The sequence below is a fragment of the Trachemys scripta genome, unplaced genomic scaffold, assembly GCF_013100865.1.
Source record: "Trachemys scripta elegans isolate TJP31775 unplaced genomic scaffold, CAS_Tse_1.0 scaffold_26, whole genome shotgun sequence".
Classification (NCBI taxonomy): Eukaryota; Metazoa; Chordata; order Testudines; family Emydidae; genus Trachemys; species Trachemys scripta.
The window spans coordinates 3,853,104-3,874,142 of record NW_023260511.1 but is presented as its reverse complement, the minus strand read 5'-3'; the positions used below and the strand labels follow the sequence as shown (position 1 = coordinate 3,874,142).

At 43.6% G+C, this 21,039-nt stretch overlaps 1 protein-coding gene across 3 annotated transcripts in view; it reads left to right on the top strand.

The window, feature by feature from the left end:
• The window catches only part of LOC117870339 (butyrophilin-like protein 2), a 61,865-nt gene extending 41,049 nt beyond the window's left edge, over positions 1 to 20,816 (top strand). Inside the window, exons 2-6 of one of the 3 annotated variants that reach the window (XM_034757476.1) lie at positions 4,254 to 4,409; positions 5,875 to 6,225; positions 8,479 to 8,826; positions 13,966 to 14,316; positions 20,578 to 20,816. In XM_034757476.1, coding sequence (XP_034613367.1) covers positions 4,337 to 4,409; positions 5,875 to 6,225; positions 8,479 to 8,826; positions 13,966 to 14,316; positions 20,578 to 20,687 — 1,233 coding nt within the window. In that variant the 5' untranslated portion in view covers positions 4,254 to 4,336 and the 3' untranslated portion in view covers positions 20,688 to 20,816. Of the gene's footprint in view, positions 1 to 1,691; positions 4,410 to 5,874; positions 6,226 to 8,478; positions 8,827 to 13,965; positions 14,317 to 17,632; positions 18,791 to 20,577 lie in introns of those variants that run through there. The other 2 variants (XM_034757474.1, XM_034757475.1) reach the window with 2 other exon arrangements.
• Positions 20,817 to 21,039: the final 223 nt, after the last annotated feature.

Sequence of the window (21,039 nt, the reverse complement as noted above, 5' to 3'; positions counted from 1 at the left end):
AATGGAATTGTAGCCATGTAGGTTGCTGGATATTAGAGAGACAAGGTGGGTGAGGTAATATCTTTTACTGGACCAAGTTCTGTTGGTGAGAGAGACGAGCTTTTGAGCTTACACAGAGCTCTTCAACTCTGGGGAATCTTTCAACAAATGTGGAAAATGAATCCTCTCTCCTGGTTGTGAAAAGTACAAATGGAAACCAGAGAGAAAGATCAGTCTGAGTTGTCTCCTGCTTTAGTTTATTTTATACCGGTATTACCATACTGACTTCAGCAGAGTTAAGCCTGATTTACATGGTGTCAGTGAAGGGAGAATCAAGCCTCATAAATAATGCTTTTTCTTTTTAGAAATGGGGAATTGATGTTGGAGAGCAGGAAGGGAAGAAGAAATATGTTCCTTAATTATGCAAATAAGTAAAACTTGAAAACATTTTTGCTTGAATCAGACTCTGAACAGAAGCAACCTTTTGGTGTAATTTTATTGCCCCGATTAGCATAAAGTGTGTGGGAATCAATAGCATCAGGGGTTGGTGTTGAAACTGATTTAAAAGGTACCCAATTTAGGCTTAATACATTTTTGCCTATATTTATACATTTTCAGACAGAATTATTGTCACTTGTAGTTGCTGAAGATATATTTATGCCAGACAATAAACAGACAAGTGGTAGGGGCCCAAATCACCAAGGTCTGTGGTACTGGGAAACTTGCCTGCACTTCATAATGGTCTTCTCAGTCTCAGGCCTGGTTCCTTCAGTTTCCCACCTGGTATTTCTCGGACTTCAGCCATTGTTAATTTGGTTTCTTATACCTTTTCACATTACATTTTCATTAGCTTCCCTCCGATCATCGTAACCCGTACAATACACATTCCCAAGCTTCTATGTACATATTTTTTGCTATCTACACTATTTTCCTTTCATGTCTTCATGTCACCTTCTTTCTGTTTTTCCCAACATAGGTACATATACCATAATGTTTTGTGTATTTTTTGTACTCATTAACATCCTCTTATCTATGTCCTCCAACACAATACAATCCATTAAAATAACCTTTGTCCCATTAGTATCTTTGCATGTGCTTTTTTAGGTGCTCTTTTTAATTTAGGTTATTGGTATTGAATTGTTCCCTTCAAAACATTCAGAAATATAATATTTCTGAGGGTGTTGCTTATTATACTTGATAGAATAAGGTGGCATTTTCCAATACTAGTTTCCTTTGCCAGTCCTTTAACATACAAATTATCTTACAACACATTATTAGAATTGCTGTAATTATTAACACGTGTGTCCACAACTATATCTGAAAGACTCAGCTTGATAAGTTTATGGAGGGGATGGTATAATGAGACTGCCTACAATTGTATGTAGCCAATCTGTGACTGCTAGCAGCAAAGATCTCCAACGGCCGGTGATGGAAGACTAGATAGGGAGGGCTCTGAGTTACTGCAGAGAATTTTTTCCCAGGTATCTGCCTGGTGGGTCTTGCCCACATGTTCAGGGTCCAACTGATCACCATATTTGGGGTTGGGACGGAATTTTTCCCCGGGTCAGATTGCAGTTTTCACCTTCCTTTGCAGCCTGGGGCATGGGTCACTTGCAGGTTTAAACTAGTGTAAAGGGTGCCTTCTCTGTAACTTGAAGTCTTTAAACCATGATCTGAGGAGTTCAGTAACTCAGCCAGAGATTAGGGGTATATTTCAGGAGTCACTGGATGAGGTTCTGTGGCCTGCAATGTGGAGGATGTCAGACTAGGTCATTATGATGGTCTCTTCTGGTCTATGTGACCGTGGTGCCTGGAGGGGCCATGCTCAATCAGGGCAAACTGCAAATTATGGGGTAGACGATTCCCAAAACTGGTGGTTTATTCTAATAATTAGATTCACCAAGCCAGCAACAAAACAGCTACTACAACACCTTACTGGTTATCAAGAAACTAAAGCATAGATCTCCTGGCCTTCCTCCCAGACAGACAAGTCAAATATGATGAGAATTATTTTAAATCTTGTTCATTATATATAAAGTTCTGCCAGTCCCACATCTCCCACCAGATCCATAAGTATTTCCGATCATACCCAAATACACGCTTACAGCCAATTCTTATAAACTAAACTAAGGTTTACCTAAAAAGAGAAGAGACAGTATTGCGGATAAAAAATTGTTATACATACAGATATGGAGAAAGTTCTTAGGTCTGTTTCATAACAGAGATGGTGAGCTTGCTAATTTCTAGAAAGTATTAACAGAATCAATTCCATAGGTTATAGTCCAATAGGCCATCCACGTGCAGCGTTTGTTCAAATCCTTCCATAAGAATTTGCAGGGACAGTCCAGGGTACCTGGAGACCTCAGTCTTGTGACTTAACTTTCTGCTGACGAAGCTTAAGCAGATCTGAGATGAAAAAAGGATCAGGTCCCAAAGTTCTTTTTTCTCTCTCTCACAGGTTAGGATAGTTTCTTGACAGCAGGTAACAGTGGGTATCCCTTGGAGGAAAAATAGATAATACAAATTGTGGCTTTTGAAGCAATATTCCTATTTCTTATGTATACACAGGTCATTAGTTGCATCTATTAGCGTAAGGCAATTTACCAGTCAAATATTCACAGGTAGTTTACTATAAACTTCAAAGAGAAATAAAGGCAATGATATTATTGCACCCAAGTTTCACCTAATGCTAATATTGCCTTTTGATCTGTGCATCAATAGAATATAGTAATGAAATATTATAGACGGGAACCGAAGCTTAGCATCTACATGCTCATTAGATAACTTTTTAAACTCCCAACAGATATAGAGAAACATAGACAAATACAATTAGTATTAACTTCTAATTCTCTGACAATATAGGTTTGCATTTCAAAGGATTTAGTCCACTTACATGGCTTTGATAACTATCGACAAGAAATGTTCCTGTAGGCCATTTCAGTACTTCTCTAATATGTTTTCAAAGGTTGATCTTGGGTCACTTAGCCTGCTGGTTGTTTAACCCTGGCTGGCCCAGTGTCTATGAAAACGAAATGCCAGAGTTATGTGCACTGGATCTCACCAGCGAACTGGTTTTAATACTTGGTCAATCTAATTAATTACTGTATTTAGTTTCTCTTTCATAGGAATTAAATGATTTCTGTTTCCTTGTAACAACAAACTTTGGGCGCAAATTTCATTTAGCAATAGATACTGCAAAGTTAGGGAGCAACTACACAGAACTAGAGCTTGGCCAACTTTTTATTGCTACTGGTTCAAGACAGTTGGGTACAGTGCTGATTTACTATAATTTCACATTTACAGGCAAAAAACCAATTGGATTGTTCCTCAGCAGCATATTCCTCCATTTTGTTCTGCAGTAACGTTTGGGAGAATCAGTTTAGTTCTTATTTTCCCTGACTGAGAGAGCTGTGAAGTGAGCATGCTCAGCCCCTGCAGGGCAGCGAGGGCTAGATCCAAAAATAAGAGATCAGCTCAGCATTGCACCACCTAACTGCTAGGTGCCCTGCTGCCCCGTGGGATCCTCAGCCCTGTGTGAGCTGCCCAGGGTCCCTACACAATGCAGGGGGAGAGAGTGGCACGTAGAAATGGGATCCACAAAAGCCAGCAAGCTGAGTCGGGAGTTGGCTAGGCTAGCAGGAGGAAGTGCTGAGGAGAGGGGATGGTCAAAGCCCCTCACTCAAAGGTCGTTAGGTACCTTAACTCCAGGGTGGAGGGAGGCTCCTATCTCCACTTGGGATGCTGAGTTGTCATCTCTCACCTGGAGCTGGGTCCCTAAGCCAGGGCAGCCCTTTTCCACAAAAAAACATAGAGGAGAAGGCCAATAGGCCAGTGATTAGAGCACTGAGTGGGGTTGTGGGATACTGAAGTTCAAGTTCCCACCTTGTCTGATTTGTAGTCGAGATGTGAACCTAGGTAACTGCCCTCACCAGTGGGCTACTGGGTATTCTAGAGTGGGGCTCTGTTGTTGAAGCTTTTCCACTTTGGATGAAACAATTAAATATTCAGTTAGCAGCGAGAGACTGACTCTATAACCTTGTGGTGAGCTCACTCCCCTGGGAGACCCTTAAGTGCCTGCCGTAACTGTATGTTTGTTCAGTGTGTTTGTCAAGACACTGAGCCCAATCCTGTTATTGTGGAAGTCAATGGTAAAATTCCCTTTACACTCACTGGGCTCTTTCTGTAACATTCTCTTTATGTTCTTCCTAATGTTTGGAGCTATTATCTAAACTCATTGCTGTCATTTCATGGTTTGCATTTCCTGACTGATGGAGGCTGACAAGATCTGACCCTGGAAGTTGCACCCTTGATGTCCTGCTAGTATTTTGAAAGTCACTTTCCCAGATCCTGCTCAGTGATGGATTCCTTATTTCCTTCAGTGACAACTATTCAGTTACTGATTTTTCTACAAATACCCCACCTGGCTACAGGTAATGAGAATTCTGTGTCAGACAAATTTTAAGAGGCAATTAATCATTACATAGGAATGGAAAGAATCACTAGCACCAAAAGAGATGGGTTTGAGATCTGGAAAACACACCGTACAATGAGTGACTTCAGGAGCTCAATCTATTTCGCTTTATGAAAATAGGGTTAAGAAATTACTTAACCATGATCCATAAATATCTAAGTAACACAGGGAGATTTGTGATAGCAAACGGCATTTTAGTATTGAAAGCCAGAACAGTATCCAGCAGCTGGAAGTCGAACGTAGAACATTCAAACTAGAAATAAGATGTGAATCTGTAACTGTGAGGGTGACTAATCACTGGAACTAGGGGCTGTGGTGGATTCTCCATCACTTGACATTTTTATGTCAGGATTTGGCATCTTTATAAAAAGAGATGCACAAGATACTTGGCTTGATTTAGGCCTGGGTTACACAGGAGGTCAGACTAAATGGTCTGGCCTTAACAGCTATGGGCCTATATATTTTGTTTTATTGTTCAGAATAGGAGTTTTCATTTCAGAAAATGAGAGTCTAACCTTTTTTATTTTCAGAGAAATTATTCTGTTTAATGTGTTTAATCAATCAATAGGAGAAGGTCGTTTCACTAGGAATTATTGCTGATTAGCTACTGAGGGACTGTCAGATTGGATTTAAAGTAACAATAATTAACTAAAAAATATAAACAGTAAGTCTTAAGTGTTGGAAGATAATTAGAACTTCAGATATCTGCATCCCTGATTTCAGTCCAGTGTTGGACAACAGAGACCAAAAGTTGCCATGAGAATGTTATGATGTGTGCTCTCCTCAGTTCAATAACAATTTAACCATGGTATGGCTTAAGCTGGATCGTGCAGGCATTCTGCACTTGGAATGCCTTCTGGAGATGGAATAATGGCAGGAAAAGATGCATTGTCTGATACAGTATCCAAACACCTATCACTCTGCACCTTGCTCGCACCAATATTTATTATTCTTCAAAATGCATCTGCATGTTTGTGTTTGTGTAAGTAAATGGTGGATAGACAGATAGATAGATAGATAATGTGGCCCTTCATATTTTGATAGGAAAAATGTGGAAGATAAAAAGAAAACATATTTTCTGTCTTTAAACATTTAAAATGTTATTGACCTTTAAATAATCATAAATTGCTAAAATAAATCAGAGCAAAGGGGTAATCTCACTGTTCAGCCCCATTAAACAAGGGACACATGTTCCTGACTCCCAGGTTGCGGGATAATTTCTATTATATTTAGTGTGATATGAAAAGAGAAAGAGCACTGACCGGAATGGTGGGACATAGATTGGAAGTGTTTTCACATTTGAGTTGAATCTTCTAGCTGCCTCCCTATGGGTTTGGATAGGGATCCCCATAGTAATTCACATTTGCATTCCATAGAGAACAACCCAAAGCATATTACAAAGATGTATCTGTGTCTCCATACAGGCCAGTTTACAATCCATACCCCTGATAATATTGTCATTGGAGTCGCTGGAGAAGATGCTATCCTGCCTTGCTACCTGTCATCTCCAAGGGTCCCTCTGAGCACTGGTGTCCAGTGGACACTTGCAAGACCGCTGGAGAGAATAGAAGTGACCTTCTATAATGGAGGAGCACAAACAGAAAGGCAGGGTGAGGGATACCAGGGCCGAACGGAGTTCTTCACATCTCAGCTGAGCAAAGGAAACCTCTCCCTGAAGCTGAAGAACATCCAGGTCACCGACAAAGGGAAATATGCCTGCCAGGTTGATGTCTCAGACTGGCATGGAGAAGCCTACATTGAACTGGATGTGACAGGTCAGTGAAACAACTTCTTAGTTTACACCAAGGTAATCATGAATCTTCTACTGTCTGGAAATGGGAGACTGAGAAAGGACAAATCCATCCCAGGGCCAACTCCTGTGAAGTCAGTAGGATTGTAACAGGGGTGATTTGGGAGCTGGGTGTCCTAGTGATTAAAGCAACAGGGTTATTTACTGAGTCAAATCCCCATGGGAAATGCAACTGACAGGTCTGGGATACAAAACATGAATAAATGTGTCACTCATTCCTGAGGGCCTGCTCTACAGCTGGGGCCTGAATCAAGTGAAATCTGGCAGGCGATTCCACCTCTCTCTTAAATGACTCTGTCTCTGAAAGAAACCCCACACAGAGCTGCCCACCGCGGAGGGGAGAGGGTGCAGGGAGGAGGTGTTTGTCCCAGCCCCTGTCGGAGTGGGCCCCCAAAGCAAGTGGCGTTGCACAGTGGTGCACAGGGTCGCAACGCCTCTCCCATTTGGCTCGGCCTGCCCTCCCTCATGATAAGGGCACGTGACTAGGGCCAGTCATGCTGTGACCTTGCACATGGGGTTACTGCGCTGCTCACTCAGGTTTGGCCCAGCTGCCCCTCCATCATGAGGGATGGCTGCACCAAACCAGACTGGCACTGCTAGCCCACACACCACTTCACACAGCCTGGAGTCTGGATCCAGGCCCAGCCCCATGGGACAGGAACCAGCAGTAGTGTGGGGTGGGCTCACTCTCCAAACTCCACCACCACTGGGGCCTCCCCTCAGTGTTTTTGCACCCTTGGTAATTTCTTTGGAATGGGGAGTGGCCCAATTTCATATTTAGTTACAGGCCCCAAAAAATCTCTGTGCAGCCCTGCCCCCTCTTGCTGCTCCTTGAGCCCTTGGGAATCAAGAATCTTCCTCTCACTCCCCTGCTGCCCTCTGACTCCATGAATGGGTCCCCAGGCAGTGAGGATGCCCTGCCCCACTCCCTGCTGCCTCCCCATAAGCCCCTGCCAGTATCAGGAAGTTCATCAGTTCTCCACTGTGAGTCTGGGATGCTCATAGATTCATAGATTCATAGATTCTAGGACTGGAAGGGACCTCGAGAGGTCATCGAGTCCAGTCCCCTGCCTGCATGGCAGGACCAAATACTGTCTAGACCATCCCTGATAGACATTTATCTAACCTACTCTTAAATATCTCCAGAGATGGGGATTCCACAACCTCCCTAGGCAATTTATTCCAGTGTTTAACCACCCTGACAGTTAGGAACTTTTTCCTAATGTCCAACCTAGACCTCCCTTGCTGCAGTTTAAACCCATTGCTTCTGGTTCTATCCTTAGAGGCTAAGGTGAACAAGTTTTCTCCCTCCTCCTTATGACACCCTTTTAAATACCTGAAAACTGCTATCATGTCCCCTCTCAGTCTTCTCTTTTCCAAACTAAACAAACCCAATTCTTTCAGCCTTCCTTCATAGGTCATGTTCTCAAGACCTTTAATCATTCTTGTTGCTCTTCTCTGGACCCTTTCCAATTTCTCCACATCTTTTTTAAAATGCAGCGCCCAGAACCGGACACAATACTCCAGCTGAGGCCTAACCAGAGCAGAGTAGAGCGGAAGAATGACTTCTCGTGTCTTGCTCACAACACACCTGTTAATACATCTCAGGATTATGTTTGCTTTTTTTGCAACAGCATCACACTGTTGACTCATATTTAGCTTGTGGTCCACTATAACCCCTAGATCCCTTTCTGCCGTACTCCTTCCTAGACAGTCTCTTCCCATCAGCGTCCCCGTTTCGGAATTGTGTGGGACGCTCCCTATTATAAGCCTTGTGGGGCTCTTTGAGAACATCCCAAATTCACACCCCTTGTGAGCCTTGGTAGGAGCAATTCAGAGCAGAGTCCCCCCACCTCACCCTCTTTAGCCTCCAGAGTGTGAAGAGACTCATAAGAGCATGGAGAGAAAAGAGCACTGCATGCACTGAATGAGTCCTGTGGGGAACACAGTATATAGTTGTGTAATTAATCATGTGTATGCACCGGGGTCAGAGTTAGGGGTGCATTGGAAACCTTCATTCTTGTATTACCTAAATTTTGCATACTTGACTTTGTACCTGTATCATTCGTTTAACATAGGTTGTTTTTCTCCCTGAGTATTATGTATTTCTAGCTTCATATAGAATTCTCTACAGTGCAGAGTGGGAAGTGTACCCCTAGGGGCATTTTATAGGCAACTATCTGACACAAAGAACATGTGTATTGCTCTCTCCTGACAGCTCCCTATAGAATCCTTCCTAGCAACCCGGTTATTGGAGTCATTGGAGCAGATGTTATCCTTCCATGCCAGCTCTCAGTCACTAAGTTACCTGGAAGCTTCGAAGTGCAGTGGAAGCTGTTTAGACCAGCAGTATTAATCCATGAGGTCTCCTATAATGGAGGAAACCAGACAGAAACCCAAGGGGAGAGACATCAGGGTCGAACGGAGCTGTCCATCACTGAAATGACTCAGGGAAACTTGTCACTGAAACTCAAGCATGTCCAGATCTCTGACAAAGCAGAATATGTCTGCAGCCTGGATTCTGGGAGCTGGTATGATGAGACGGTAGTTGAACTGGATGTGACAGGTTAGTGAACCAGCTTCTTAGTTTATGACAAGTAATGTTTTAGGAAATATTTTCTCTCCGAATGAACAGTGAAAGAGGAAGAAAAGAAGGAAAAACTTGAGCTATGCTACCACTTCCAAGTATATACTAGTAACTGTCTAAGTTATATTTTACTGGTTCATAGGATGCCTAGTTTTGTCGACAATTATGAGAGTTTCTGTATGTATGGTGTTAATGAACTATTAAATAATCTGGTATTACTATGAAGTTTGGATACATAGCCAAATTTACTGTTGGGTCTTAATAATTGTGCTCTAATTACATGATAGCAATATTCATTTTCTGAGCTTTTTCTCTAGAAACTTGAGTTTCTGACGGACCTGTATCGTAATGTCAGGTCAGGTCTATTTACATACCATATTTTAGACCAATGGAACAAACCTTCCTGTTCGTTTACACCAATATTGATGCTTTCTATTTGCAACATTTTATATTTTTTCTATTTGCCAATAGGCAAAAAAAGACACATTAGAACCTTAGTATACAAAGTCAGCTCCATCCCTAATACTAGGTTATTTCACATTCTGATTTGTATCAAAACTAAAGAATTTATAATTATTTATTTCATACATATGTCATAGAATCATAGAATATTAGGGTTGGAAGAGACCTCAGGAGATCATCTAGTCCAATCCCCTGCTCAAAGCAGGACCAACACCCAACTAAATCATCCCAGCCAGGGCTTTGTCAAGACAGGCTTTAAAAACCTCTAAGGATGGAGATTCCACCACCTCCCTATGTAATCTATTCCAGTGCTTTACCACCCTCCTAGTGAAATAGTATTTCCTAATATCCAACCTAGACCTCCCCCACCGCAACTTGACACCATTGCTTCTTGTCCTGTCATCTGCCACCACTGAGATCAGACTAGCTCCATCCTCTTTGGAACCCCCCTTCAGGTAGTTGAAGGCTGCTATCAAATTCTGCCTCATTCTTCTCTTCTGCAGGCTAAATAAGCCAACTTCCATCAGCCTCTCCTCGTAAATCATGGGCCCCAGCCCCCTAATGATTTTTGTTGCCCTCTGCTGGACTTTCTCCAATTTGTCTACATCCTTTCTGAAGTGGGGGGACCAAAACTGGATGCAATACTCCAGGTGTGGCCTCACCAGTGCCAAATAGAGGGGAATAATCACTTCCCTCGATCTGCTGACAATGCTCCTACTAATACAGCCCAATATACCATTGGCCTTCTTGGCAACAAGGGAAGGCTGACTCATATCCAGCTTCTCATCCACTGTAATCCCCAGGTCCTTTCCTGCAGAACTGCTACTTAGCCAGTCAGTCCCCAGTCTGTAGCGGTGCATGGGATTCTTCCTTCCTAAGTGCAGAACTCTGAACTTGTCCTTGTTGAACCTCATCAGATTTCTTTTGGCCCAATCCTCCAATTTGTCTAGGTCACTCTGGACCCTATCCCTATCCTCCAGCGTATCTACCTCTCCTCCCAGCTTAGTGTCATCTGCAGATACTGGCTCATCGAGCCGTTGATCAATACCCATTGAGCCTGACAATCTAGCCAGCTTTCTATCCACCTTATAGTACATTCATCCAATCCATACTTCTTTAATTTGCTGGCAAGAATACTGTGGGAGACTGTATCAAAAGCTTTGCTAAAGTCAAGATATATCACATCCACCACTTTCCCCATATCCACAGAGCCAGTTATCTCATCATAGAAGGCAATCAGGTTAGTCAGGCATGACTTGACCTTGGTGAATCCATGTTGACTGTTCCTAATCACCTTCCTCCCCTCCAAGTTCTTCAAAATGGATTCCCTTGAGGACTTGCTCCATGATTTTGCCAGAGACTGAGGTGAGTTCTGTAGTTCCCTGGGTTCTCTTTCTTCCCTTTTTTAAATATGGGCACTATATTTGCCTTTTTCCAATAGTCCGGGACTTCCCCCGATCACCACAAATTTTCAAAGATAATGGTCAATGGCTCTGCAATCACATCAGCAAACTCCCTCGGCACCCTTGTATGCATTAGATCTGGACCTATGGACTTGTGCATGTCCAGCTTTTCTAAATAGTCCTTAACCTGTTCTTTCACCACTGAGGGCTGCTAACCTCCTCCCCATACTGTGTTGCCCAGTGCAGCAGTCTGGGAGCTGACCTTGTCTGTGCAGACCAAGGCAAAAAAAGCATTGAGTACTTTAGCTTTTTCCACATCATCTGTCTCTAGGTTGCCTCCCCCATTCAGTAAGGGGTCCAGACTTTCCCTGACCTTCTTCTTGTTGCTAACATACCTGTAGAAACCCTTCTTGTTACCCTTCACATACCTTGCTAGCTGCAACTCCAGTTGTGCCTTGGCCTTCCTGATTACACCCCTGCTTGCTGTATCAATATTTTTATACTCCTCCCTAGTCATCTGTCCAAATTTCCACTTTTTATAAGCTTTCTTTTTGAGTTTAAGTTCACCAAAGATTTCACTATTAAGCCAAGCTGGTCGCCTGCCATATTTGCTATTCTTTCTGCACATCAGGATGGTTTGTTCCCGCACCCTCAATAAAGCTTCTTTAAAATACAGCCAGCTCTCCTGGACTCCTTTCCCCCTCATATTAGCTTCCCAGGGGATCCTGCCCATCAGTTCCCTAAGGGAGTCTAAGTCTGCTTTTCTGAAGTCCAGGGTCCGTATTTTGCTAGTCTCCTTTCTTCCTTTTGTCAGGATCCTGAACTCAACCATCTCATGGTCATTGCTGCCTAGGTTGCCACCCACTTCTACTTCCCCTACCAATTCTTCCCTGGTTGAAAGGAGCAGGTCAAGAGAAGCCTGGCCCCTGGTAGGTTCCTCCAGCACTTGTACCAGGAATTTGTCCCCACACTCTCCAAAAACAGACTGCTCCCTTGAGACAGACAAGCACAGTTCAACCCACCTTTCTCTGCACTGGCTATCTGCAGACTAACTTTGCTAGACCCAGATCACAGACTAATTACACGGCCCCCTAGCCTCCAGCACTTGTACCAGGAAGTTGTCCCCAACACTATCCAAAAACTTCCTGGATTATCTGTTCTTTGCTCTCCTAGCAGATGTCAGGGTGATTGAAGTCCCCCATTAGAACCAGGGCCTGTGATCTGGAAACTTCACTTAGTTGTCCAAAGAAAGCCTCATCTACCTCATCCTTCTGATCCAGTTGTCTATAGCACACGCCCACCATGATATCACCCTTGTTGCTCTTGCCTCTAAACTTAACCCAAAGACTCTCAACAGGCTTTTCTCCAGTTTCAAACTGGAGCTCAGAGCAATCATACTGCTCTCTTACATACAGTGCAACTCCTCCATCTTTCCTCCCATAACTGTCCTTCCTGCACCTAAGATAACTAGCAGATTGCCCTACTTTCTCAATATGAATCAGGAGGCTTCCCATCTTGTATCCTCCTTCTTGTGTTTCCGCCCGGTATCCCACTCCCCCACTTACCTCTGGGTTTAGGTCACCATCCCCCAGCAAACCTAGTTTAAAGCCCTCCTCACTAGGTTAGCAAGTACTTTTATGTGTTAATTAAATTATACATAATACATTTTTCATTCTTAAAGAAGTAAATGAAGTTTAGTTTTATAAGCAAGTAACTATGGATATTTCAAGTTTTCCAAAAAATTATTTTTTTTCCCAAATAAAACATGTTTTTTCCCCCCATGCTTTTAAAATTTCCAGAAATTTTACATCCATATCACCCACCAGTGTGAGGCTGAGGGGGCCAAGTCCATCTCTAGGATGACTCCACTGAAGCCAATGGAATTCAATTCAGTTCAGTTTGGAGCAGGCCGGCTGGGTGCTGGAGGTAGCAGGTTCCTTTACTGAGTCACGTTCCCATTGAAATGTAGCCTCACATATTTAGGGCACAAAAACCCAAACATAACAAAATCCAAACCTCCAAAACAAAGAAACAACAACACCCCCAAACTCTGTGACAAAAATTCATTCTGCTGAGGAATAAATCAGGCCATATCTGGCTATTGCTCACAGAGCCACGTGCATGGGCTTTTGTAGTTAAGATTCTCCTCAAAGAGAAGTTAGATAAAAGCAAAATATACTCTTGCTTTATTTCTTGGAATCTAGAACCGACATACAAGAACCTAAAACGGAGAGAGACAAAACAGGCTGCTCCCTTAAAGCAGATAGGCACAGTTCACCCCATCTTTCTCTACACTGGCTATCTGCAGACTAACTTTGGCTAGATCACACGCTAATTACAGGGCCCCCTAGCCTGCAAGCATGACCGAAAACCCCTCATATGTAAAGTGATAGCTTGTAATTTTAACAGTTTTCAATATCCCAACACTTCTCATGCCCTTGCAGCCCCTGGCCTGATGCAGAAGGGTCTCCCTCACTCATAGCCCTGACCTCCGCTCCAAGAAGCCTTAAAGAGCTCCACAGTCCCAGTCCTCTTGCTCCATCTTGCCTCACAAACCCCTGTGAGCCTTGCAAGGGGTGAGTCACAGCCCCCGTTCCACCAGCTTTCAGAGGCTCAGCTGGTTGAGAAGGCTCCTAAGGGCAGCAATTGCAGTGTAGGTCCCATATGGAATGACACAGGGTCTCTACAGGGGGCTGTTCTGAACAGAGACCCTGTGTATCGATATCCCCACTACTGCTGGACACAAACCTGTTGGTGAATTGATTCTTTTGCCAAAAAAAACAACAACAAACAAACAAACTTTTTCCAAAACCTATTCACTGACCCACATTCAGCAAATAGCTTTGCTTGGGAATTTTTCTTTTCAACAGTATTGAAACATTTCATTCTGAACTTTGTGTTTTTAAACTCTTCTTTTCAAATTTTCGATTTGAAACTGCATTTTAATTTTAAATTTCTAACTCTCACCGGTGTTTTTGTCTGTGTGTGTGCATGCATGCATGTGTGTGAAAACTGAAAATTGTGGGTGAAAATTGAAAAACTGCAACCAAAAAAATATGTTTTGGGTTGACTCACAACATTTGGGTAGATTCAAAACTACTTATTTTATTTTATTTTATTAGTTTTTCTCGCTGATGAATAAAGTGGAAAAAAAATGTTGAGTTTCAAATTAAAACATTTTCTGGGGTGGTTTTTCTCTTCAGCTCCGAGAACCAAAAAGTTCTTTATTCGCACAGCTCTAATCTCCACACAGGCCGATTCAAAATCTTTCCCCCAAGTAACCCTGTTATCAGGGCAATTGGAGAGGACGTGGTCCTGCCCTGCCAGCTGTCAGCCACCATTATCCCTGCAAGCATCACTGTCCAATGGATCCTCATCCAGCCCTCTAGGAAACCAGTCAAAATCTTCAACAACAGAAGGTTCATTGAGGACCGGCAGGATGAGAGATCCTGGGGTGGTATGGAGCTCTTCAGCACTGAGTGGACGAAGGGGAACATGTCTCTAAAGCTGAACAATGTCCAGCTCCCAGACAGAGGGAAATATGTCTGCAGTGTGGCAGCTGGGGACTGGTACGACAAGGTGGCCATTGAGCTGGAGGTGACAGGTCAGTGCCTTCTTTTCATTCACTGCAGTAATGTCGAGTCTGTTACTGCCCTGCAATGTGAGGCTTGAGGAGAGAGAGAGAAAGGTGCCAGACCCACCCCTGGAGGATGCCACTGATTCTGATGTAATTATAATGAGGAAGAACTGGGAGCAGGGTGTCCAGGTCATACAAGTAGCAGATCTGTCTATTCAGTCATGTAGTTATGTGAAATGCACCTAAAACACAGAGAAAAAATGTTACATCTTCATAGCTGGGTTGCTCAAGAACTCAATTCATCCATTGACGTAGCTACTGCCTCTCAAGGAAGTGGATTATCTGTGCCTTCCATTGGCATAGATAGTATCTACACTGAAGCGATATAGCAGTTGTGCCACTGTAGCATTTCAAGTGTAGACAAGACCTTAGCTAGCTCTTCCTCCCTCTGGCCTCTTCTAGCCTCACTCCTTCACCAGCCCCTGGGATCCGTCTTTGAGATGTTGGATACTCACTCTCTGTCTAGGGTAGCTATCTGTGGAACAGGGCGGGAAACAGTTTTCCCCATCCCATTAAAAAAATTGCTATTATGAATCTGGATAACAGGCAAAACCTTGAAAAATTTTGTGAACTAAAAATTAAACAAAAACAAACAAACAAACAAACAAACAAACAACCTATCAATGAAAAGGGGTTTTGTTTTTTTTTGTTTTTTTGCCAATTTCAAAATATTTTGTTTCCATTTCAAAGATTGAAATTTCTATCTATCTATCTATCTATCTATCTATCTATCTATCTATCTATCTATCTAATTAGCTAAATTTCAGACTAAAAAGTGGACAGCAACACTGGAATTTTTCATTTAGAAAATGTCAAAATGAAACATTTTGACAATTTCAAAACTTTTTTTCTTCCCCAGAAAATTTGTCAAGACTTGACCCTTTAATGCAAAAAGTTTTAATTTTGATGAATTGGCATTTTCTGAGGGGAAAAAAAATGTTTTGTCAAACAATCTGGCCTCCATCACCATAGTATCTGAGCACCACCCACCCATTCTTGCTTTTATCCTCACCATCTTTTATGAGCCCAGAGCTATCACGGTAACCTCTGGACCATCTTTCTTCTCAGTGACATCCCTCCATGTGTCCCTTAACAGAGGCTAATTGAAGACCCCCAAGCAATTCCACCAACTGCCACCATGATCAATGAATGGAGCTGCCAAGTTTTGTGCAGCTCCATGTTTGGAACTTTATGCAAATTATTGAATGGAATAATCTTCTATTTGTGGATAATCTGCATATTTATATAACTTCTGCTTAAAAAAAGAGTTGTGACTTTCACTGGGAATCAGGCAGCAGTATTATCAGGGAAAGGCGTTGGTCTGTCTGAGCCTTATGGAGGAGGGCTTCCCCTCAGGGCAGGGGAGGAACCAAAGTGACACAGAGACCATCACAAAGGGACAAAGCAAGAGGGAACCAGAAGGGGTTAGAGGGAACCAGAAGGGAACAACAAGCAGAGAACCTTTGGCGGCACCCACTGCCCTGGGCAGCCGATGAGGGACACATTGGCATTGCTAACAGGAGCTATGGCTGGACATGTGTGAGTGTTTAATGCTAGGAAACCTGACCCATGCTCCTGGACTGATGCACAGCCAGCAGGAGGCGCTTCATAGGGAAGTCTCTGGAGTTGGTGCAGCCCAAGATGGTATGCACAGCAATGGAAGTGGTGTGGAAAAGCACAGCCAAACTCCAAGTGCTGTAGCCTGGTGCACTGTAGAGAAATACATGCTGGAGTTTTCTTCTCATTGCAAGAGGAACACACATCAGAGGAGCTGGTGAACTATGCCAGCAGCACACAAACATTCAGAGCCCCCACCAGTTGATTTTTCTGGTAGACGGGCATCTTTCCCCACAAATCTTCATTCTCAGATAGCCGCAGGTACAGCTTTTCATACCTGACCATATGCTATTTTTTCCCTCCACTTGCTGCACATAGGATTTGAACCTAGTGCCTCCTAATGCACAGCACAGACTTGACCTGCTTGAGTTATGGGCAGTCGGGAATCAGACATCCAAGCTTTTAGTCCTGGGTCTAGGGGGACAGTGCTCTTACGTGGCTAGACCCAGCCCATCCAAAAACATAACTTGCAATGTCCTTTCTGAAAGGCCGTGTAGCATAGGGGTTGAGTCTTAGTTTTCCCTGGTTAAAGTCTGGGGTTCTGTTCCTATATCAGCCATACATGACTTTGTATAAATTACCTTACCTGTCTAATGAGCTAGAGTTTGCTGCCTCCACTGGGTTGGACCTTGGTTAATAACAAGGGTTATGAACTGCGCAGGTGCACTAGCAGTGGTTACTGCAAGAGCTCAGGCTAAAATTCATGGTGACATGCCTCACAGCTCCTTAAGCCATGGGCACTTTCTCAGGAAAAGGTCTCTCTGGTCAGCATGTGCTACATTGAGGTTAGGTATGTGAGATGGTAATTGACAAGTCTGAATTAAAGCCTGGGGAAGCTCCCTAGCTCAGGGAGTGGAGAGCGCTCTGATGTGCATCCACACAAATATTCCATACGGAGCTCTGTGAACAGAGGGTTGTGTGTTTTTATGCAGCTAAAGTACCAAGCATTCCCCCTCCTTATCGTGTTACTGGAGCTGTCGGAGAAGACATTATCTTGGGCTGCATGCCACCAGGGTCCCCGCAAACGTCTCAGTCAAGTGGCTGCTCTTTAGAGCCTCAGAATTAATTCACGTGAGCTCCTATAATGGAAGAGTAGAAGCAGAGAGAACTGAACTGAGTAAGGGGGGGCATATCTCTGAAGCTCAAGGACATCCAGTTCTCAGATGCAGGGATATAGTTCTGCTGCGTGTCTGCCGATGGCTGGTATGAGGAGCTGGCCTTTGAACTGAAGGTGGCATGTCAGTACAACACCACCTTGTTTTATGCCAGGTGAACAAATAGACTCACCTGAATACAGATACAAGAAATAAAATACTGCAAAATACTTCTTCTCTCTGACATTATATAGCCGCAACTCTAAAGGGTCAGACTTAAGGTCCTGTTATCTGGGCTTTGTGGCAATGGCTTATTTAAGACTTATTATCGTTGTTTATTATTAATACACTAAAATAGCACCTAGAGGCCTCAACTGAGATCAAGGCCATATTACTCTAAGTACTAACCCTTAAGTCTGATTGTCCAGAGTTTCTGTTAATTTTTAACTCTATTGTCCTGGAATGCTGATACACATTTACAGCACTGTGACACACCTGCAACCTTATCATCACCTTCACAAAGTGTTCTGTGTGTGGATTTTTAATAGCTCCCTCTCCACCCTGCTACACAGGACCCCAGCTCTGCAAAAGAAGGAAGACCTGGTTCAGCAGAAGCTATGTGGATAACAGAGAGGGAATGGCACTTTCTTCTGCTGGCCATCAAAGGCTAGATCCACAAAGGGGACTTGGACTCAGCTTTGCAGAACCTCCCTCCTAGGTGTTTTACCACTTAGCGGAATCCATAAGCCCAAGTTAGGCATCAGGCCGCTACGCAGGCAGGGGGAGAGTTAGGCACCTAAGAATGGGATCCACAAAACTCAGCAGGTTCAGTGGGGAGCTGCCTAAGCTACTCAATGGGAGACACCAAGGAGAGGGGTTTGTTCTACCCATCAAAGGGAGTTGGTGCCTCAGCTGGGTCAGCAGAGGACATAATTCCTCTCCTTCAACCTATGGGATGGCCGGCTCCAGGGCTCTCTCACTCTCTGCTGTTGAAGCTGTTCTACTGTGTATAAATAATTAAATAGCCATTGGACCATGCACTTGAATTCTGGGGGTCCCATATTGTGACTGAGTGCGCTAACCCATCACAACCATCTCTTCCTCAGGCTGTTTTTAGTTCAGGGCCTGATCCTGTAGGTGTGTTCTGGTGGGATAGGTGGGGGGAAACCAGATTTGAGGATCATGCTGGGACCTGGACATGAGTTAGGTGCTGGGCACCAGAGCTGAGATGGGTGTGCAAATGCTCACAACCAGAAATGTAGGCACCTAGGATACTTCATCAGCAGACATGTAAATACCTGAGGAGAATTCCGTCACCTACAGGGTTAGGCAGTGGCTCAGTGCGGGTTTTGAGGGTCTAGATTTTGGAGTCAGGAGCCTAAAGTGCCAGTAAAGCCCCTAAATCGCTGTGTTGATCTAGCGCTGAGACTTTCTGTAAGCACAGTCCCCACCTATCTGCCTGTGGAAAGGAAACCTGATGCTGCTGCCCTCCTAGGAACCAAGAATGCCTGTCAAACTCACAGGATGGGAGACTCTATCCTAGGAAGCAATGACTCAGATAAAGATTTGGGGGTCGTGGTGGATAATCCACTAAACATGAGCTCCTAGTTGTACTCTGTGACCAAAAGGCCTAATGTGGTCCCGGAATGGATAAACAGGTGAATCTGGAGTACTATAAATGGGGTCAGCATAGATCAGTGGTTCTCAACCTTACCAGACTACTGTACCCCTTCCAGGAATCTGATTTGTCTTGCGTACTCCAAATTTCACCTCACTTAAAAGCTACTTGCTTACAAAATCAGACATAAAAATACAAGTGTCACAGCACACTATTACTGAAACATTGCCTACTTTCTCATTTTTGCCATATAATTATAAAATAAATTGATTGGAAAATAAATATTGTACTTACATTTCAGTGTGATGCTTGAGCCTGTATTTCACTTGTGAGCCTTGTCTGATGCCCGAGCCCCAGCCAATGGGGCTGAAATATGTAACTTAGCTTTGTGGGACCTGGGCAATTGCCCTGCTTGCCATCCCCTAATGCTAGCCCTGCGCTTGCAATCCCCCTAAACCCATCCCAAGACCCCCCCGGGGGTTGCAACCTCCAGGTTGAGAAACACTAATTTGGATGAGATGAGTACCCTCTGGAAGGCCTATGCATAATCCAAGGGTACGTGTACCCCTGAGTGAGAACCACTGGAATCAATGATGAAATGATCCCTTCTGGCCTTGGAATCTATGCATCTATGATCCAGGCAAAGGGAGTACCATGCTTGTGTTCTCAGCAGAGCCCAGAAGTTGAGTAGAAGCATGGTTCCCTGCCTGTCAACTTCATAATAGCAAAAGGACTGGGAATGACGTTTTAGAATCAGCAAGGGATGGATGACCTGTGCCTTGCAGGTCAGCAGAACTTGGGGAAAGGATCCCATTTAAAGATGCACTTGTTCTCCATATTCACCTTAGTGCAGGGAAACAGCTCAAGAACTATTCACCATGTAACTCCCACTTAGCCTTCAAAACAGGGCTTACTTGGTGCCTAGTAGAGTTGAGAGACTAACAGATTATTTTTTGTGAAAGTGGCAAAATGTTTTGTTTCCACTTTTCAATTCAAAATTGTGTTTGGATTTTAAATTTGGCTATTTTAAACCAACAAACATACACACACACACAAAGGACACATGACACCTAAAATACCCGAATTAGAGCAAAAATTCAGAAAATAATTCATTTTGAATCAACAAACAGTTCAGTTAATTTGAAATGAATTGTTTTCAAGTTCTTCAATTCACCGCACAATTTAGAAAAATCTGTTCAGGGAGCTGAACAGAAAAATCCCCACCATCACCACCACCACCACCACCACCACCAAAAATCTGGTTCATTTCTGACCGAAATATGACTTTTTCCCAAATTGTCCATTTTGGGTGTTTTTCACCCATTTTTGATGTCACCCTGAATCACCCCGAATGTAGGCCTGTGTCAAAAGATGCACTCTTATCATCAGCTAGTGAAGGTGCCCAAGGCTGGGCTGGGACTGATTCATGTTAATTGTGGGCAACAAATGAATTGTTTCCTTTAATTTGTTGTCATATGCAGTGTGATATCATGGTGGACAAAGGGAGCTCCATGCTGGAGTATCAGCCATAAGTGACAGCGCCGCCCAGAGGATTCAGGGGATCTGGGGCAAAGCAATTTCAGGGGCCCCTTTCATAAAAAAAAGTTGCAATACTATAGAATACTATATTCTCGTGGGGGCCCCTATGGGGCCCGGGTCCTGGGGCAAATTGCTCCACTTGCCTCTCCCTCTGGGCGGCCCTGATAAGTGAGTAGCTCAGTGAAGAACTCTACTTATTTCTCTCCCAAACATCTCTTGCTCAGGCCCTAATTTTTTTTTGCCATGTCCAGGATAAGCTCCTAATTAGAACTGGGTGATGAGCAAAGTAACATTCTCAGACTCTACTATGGGCACAGATCACTTTCTCTCTCACACCTGTCATTGCTACACCCCTCACAGCAACAGGAAACAGACAGAGGAGAGGAGAATTCAGAAGAGGTGGCCAAGGTCACAGGAAAGCCCCAGCTAAGAGAACAAAGAAGAGTAAAATGAAGGAGAGGAAAGAGTAACAGAGGAGCAGAATGGCCAGAAACTTCTGGGGGATATTGACACTAAGGGGGACAATGACACTGTGTAACGAATGTCACATTGCTCGTAGTTTTGTTAGACACTGATCCAATAATGCAATAAATGGAGGCTGCACCACCTCAAAAGGCTCAGGATTCTGTTATGATTATTATCGCTAAAGCTGGTAAGGAAACTATTTTCCCACCCCCATGAAAATGTCTGAAATTTCAAAAAGGCTCTGACTGCCAGATGCTGGGACTGGATGACTCGGGATGGATCACTAGATATTTGCCCTGTTCTGTTCATTCCCTCTGGGGCACGTGGCACTGGCCACAGTTGGAAGACAGGCTACTG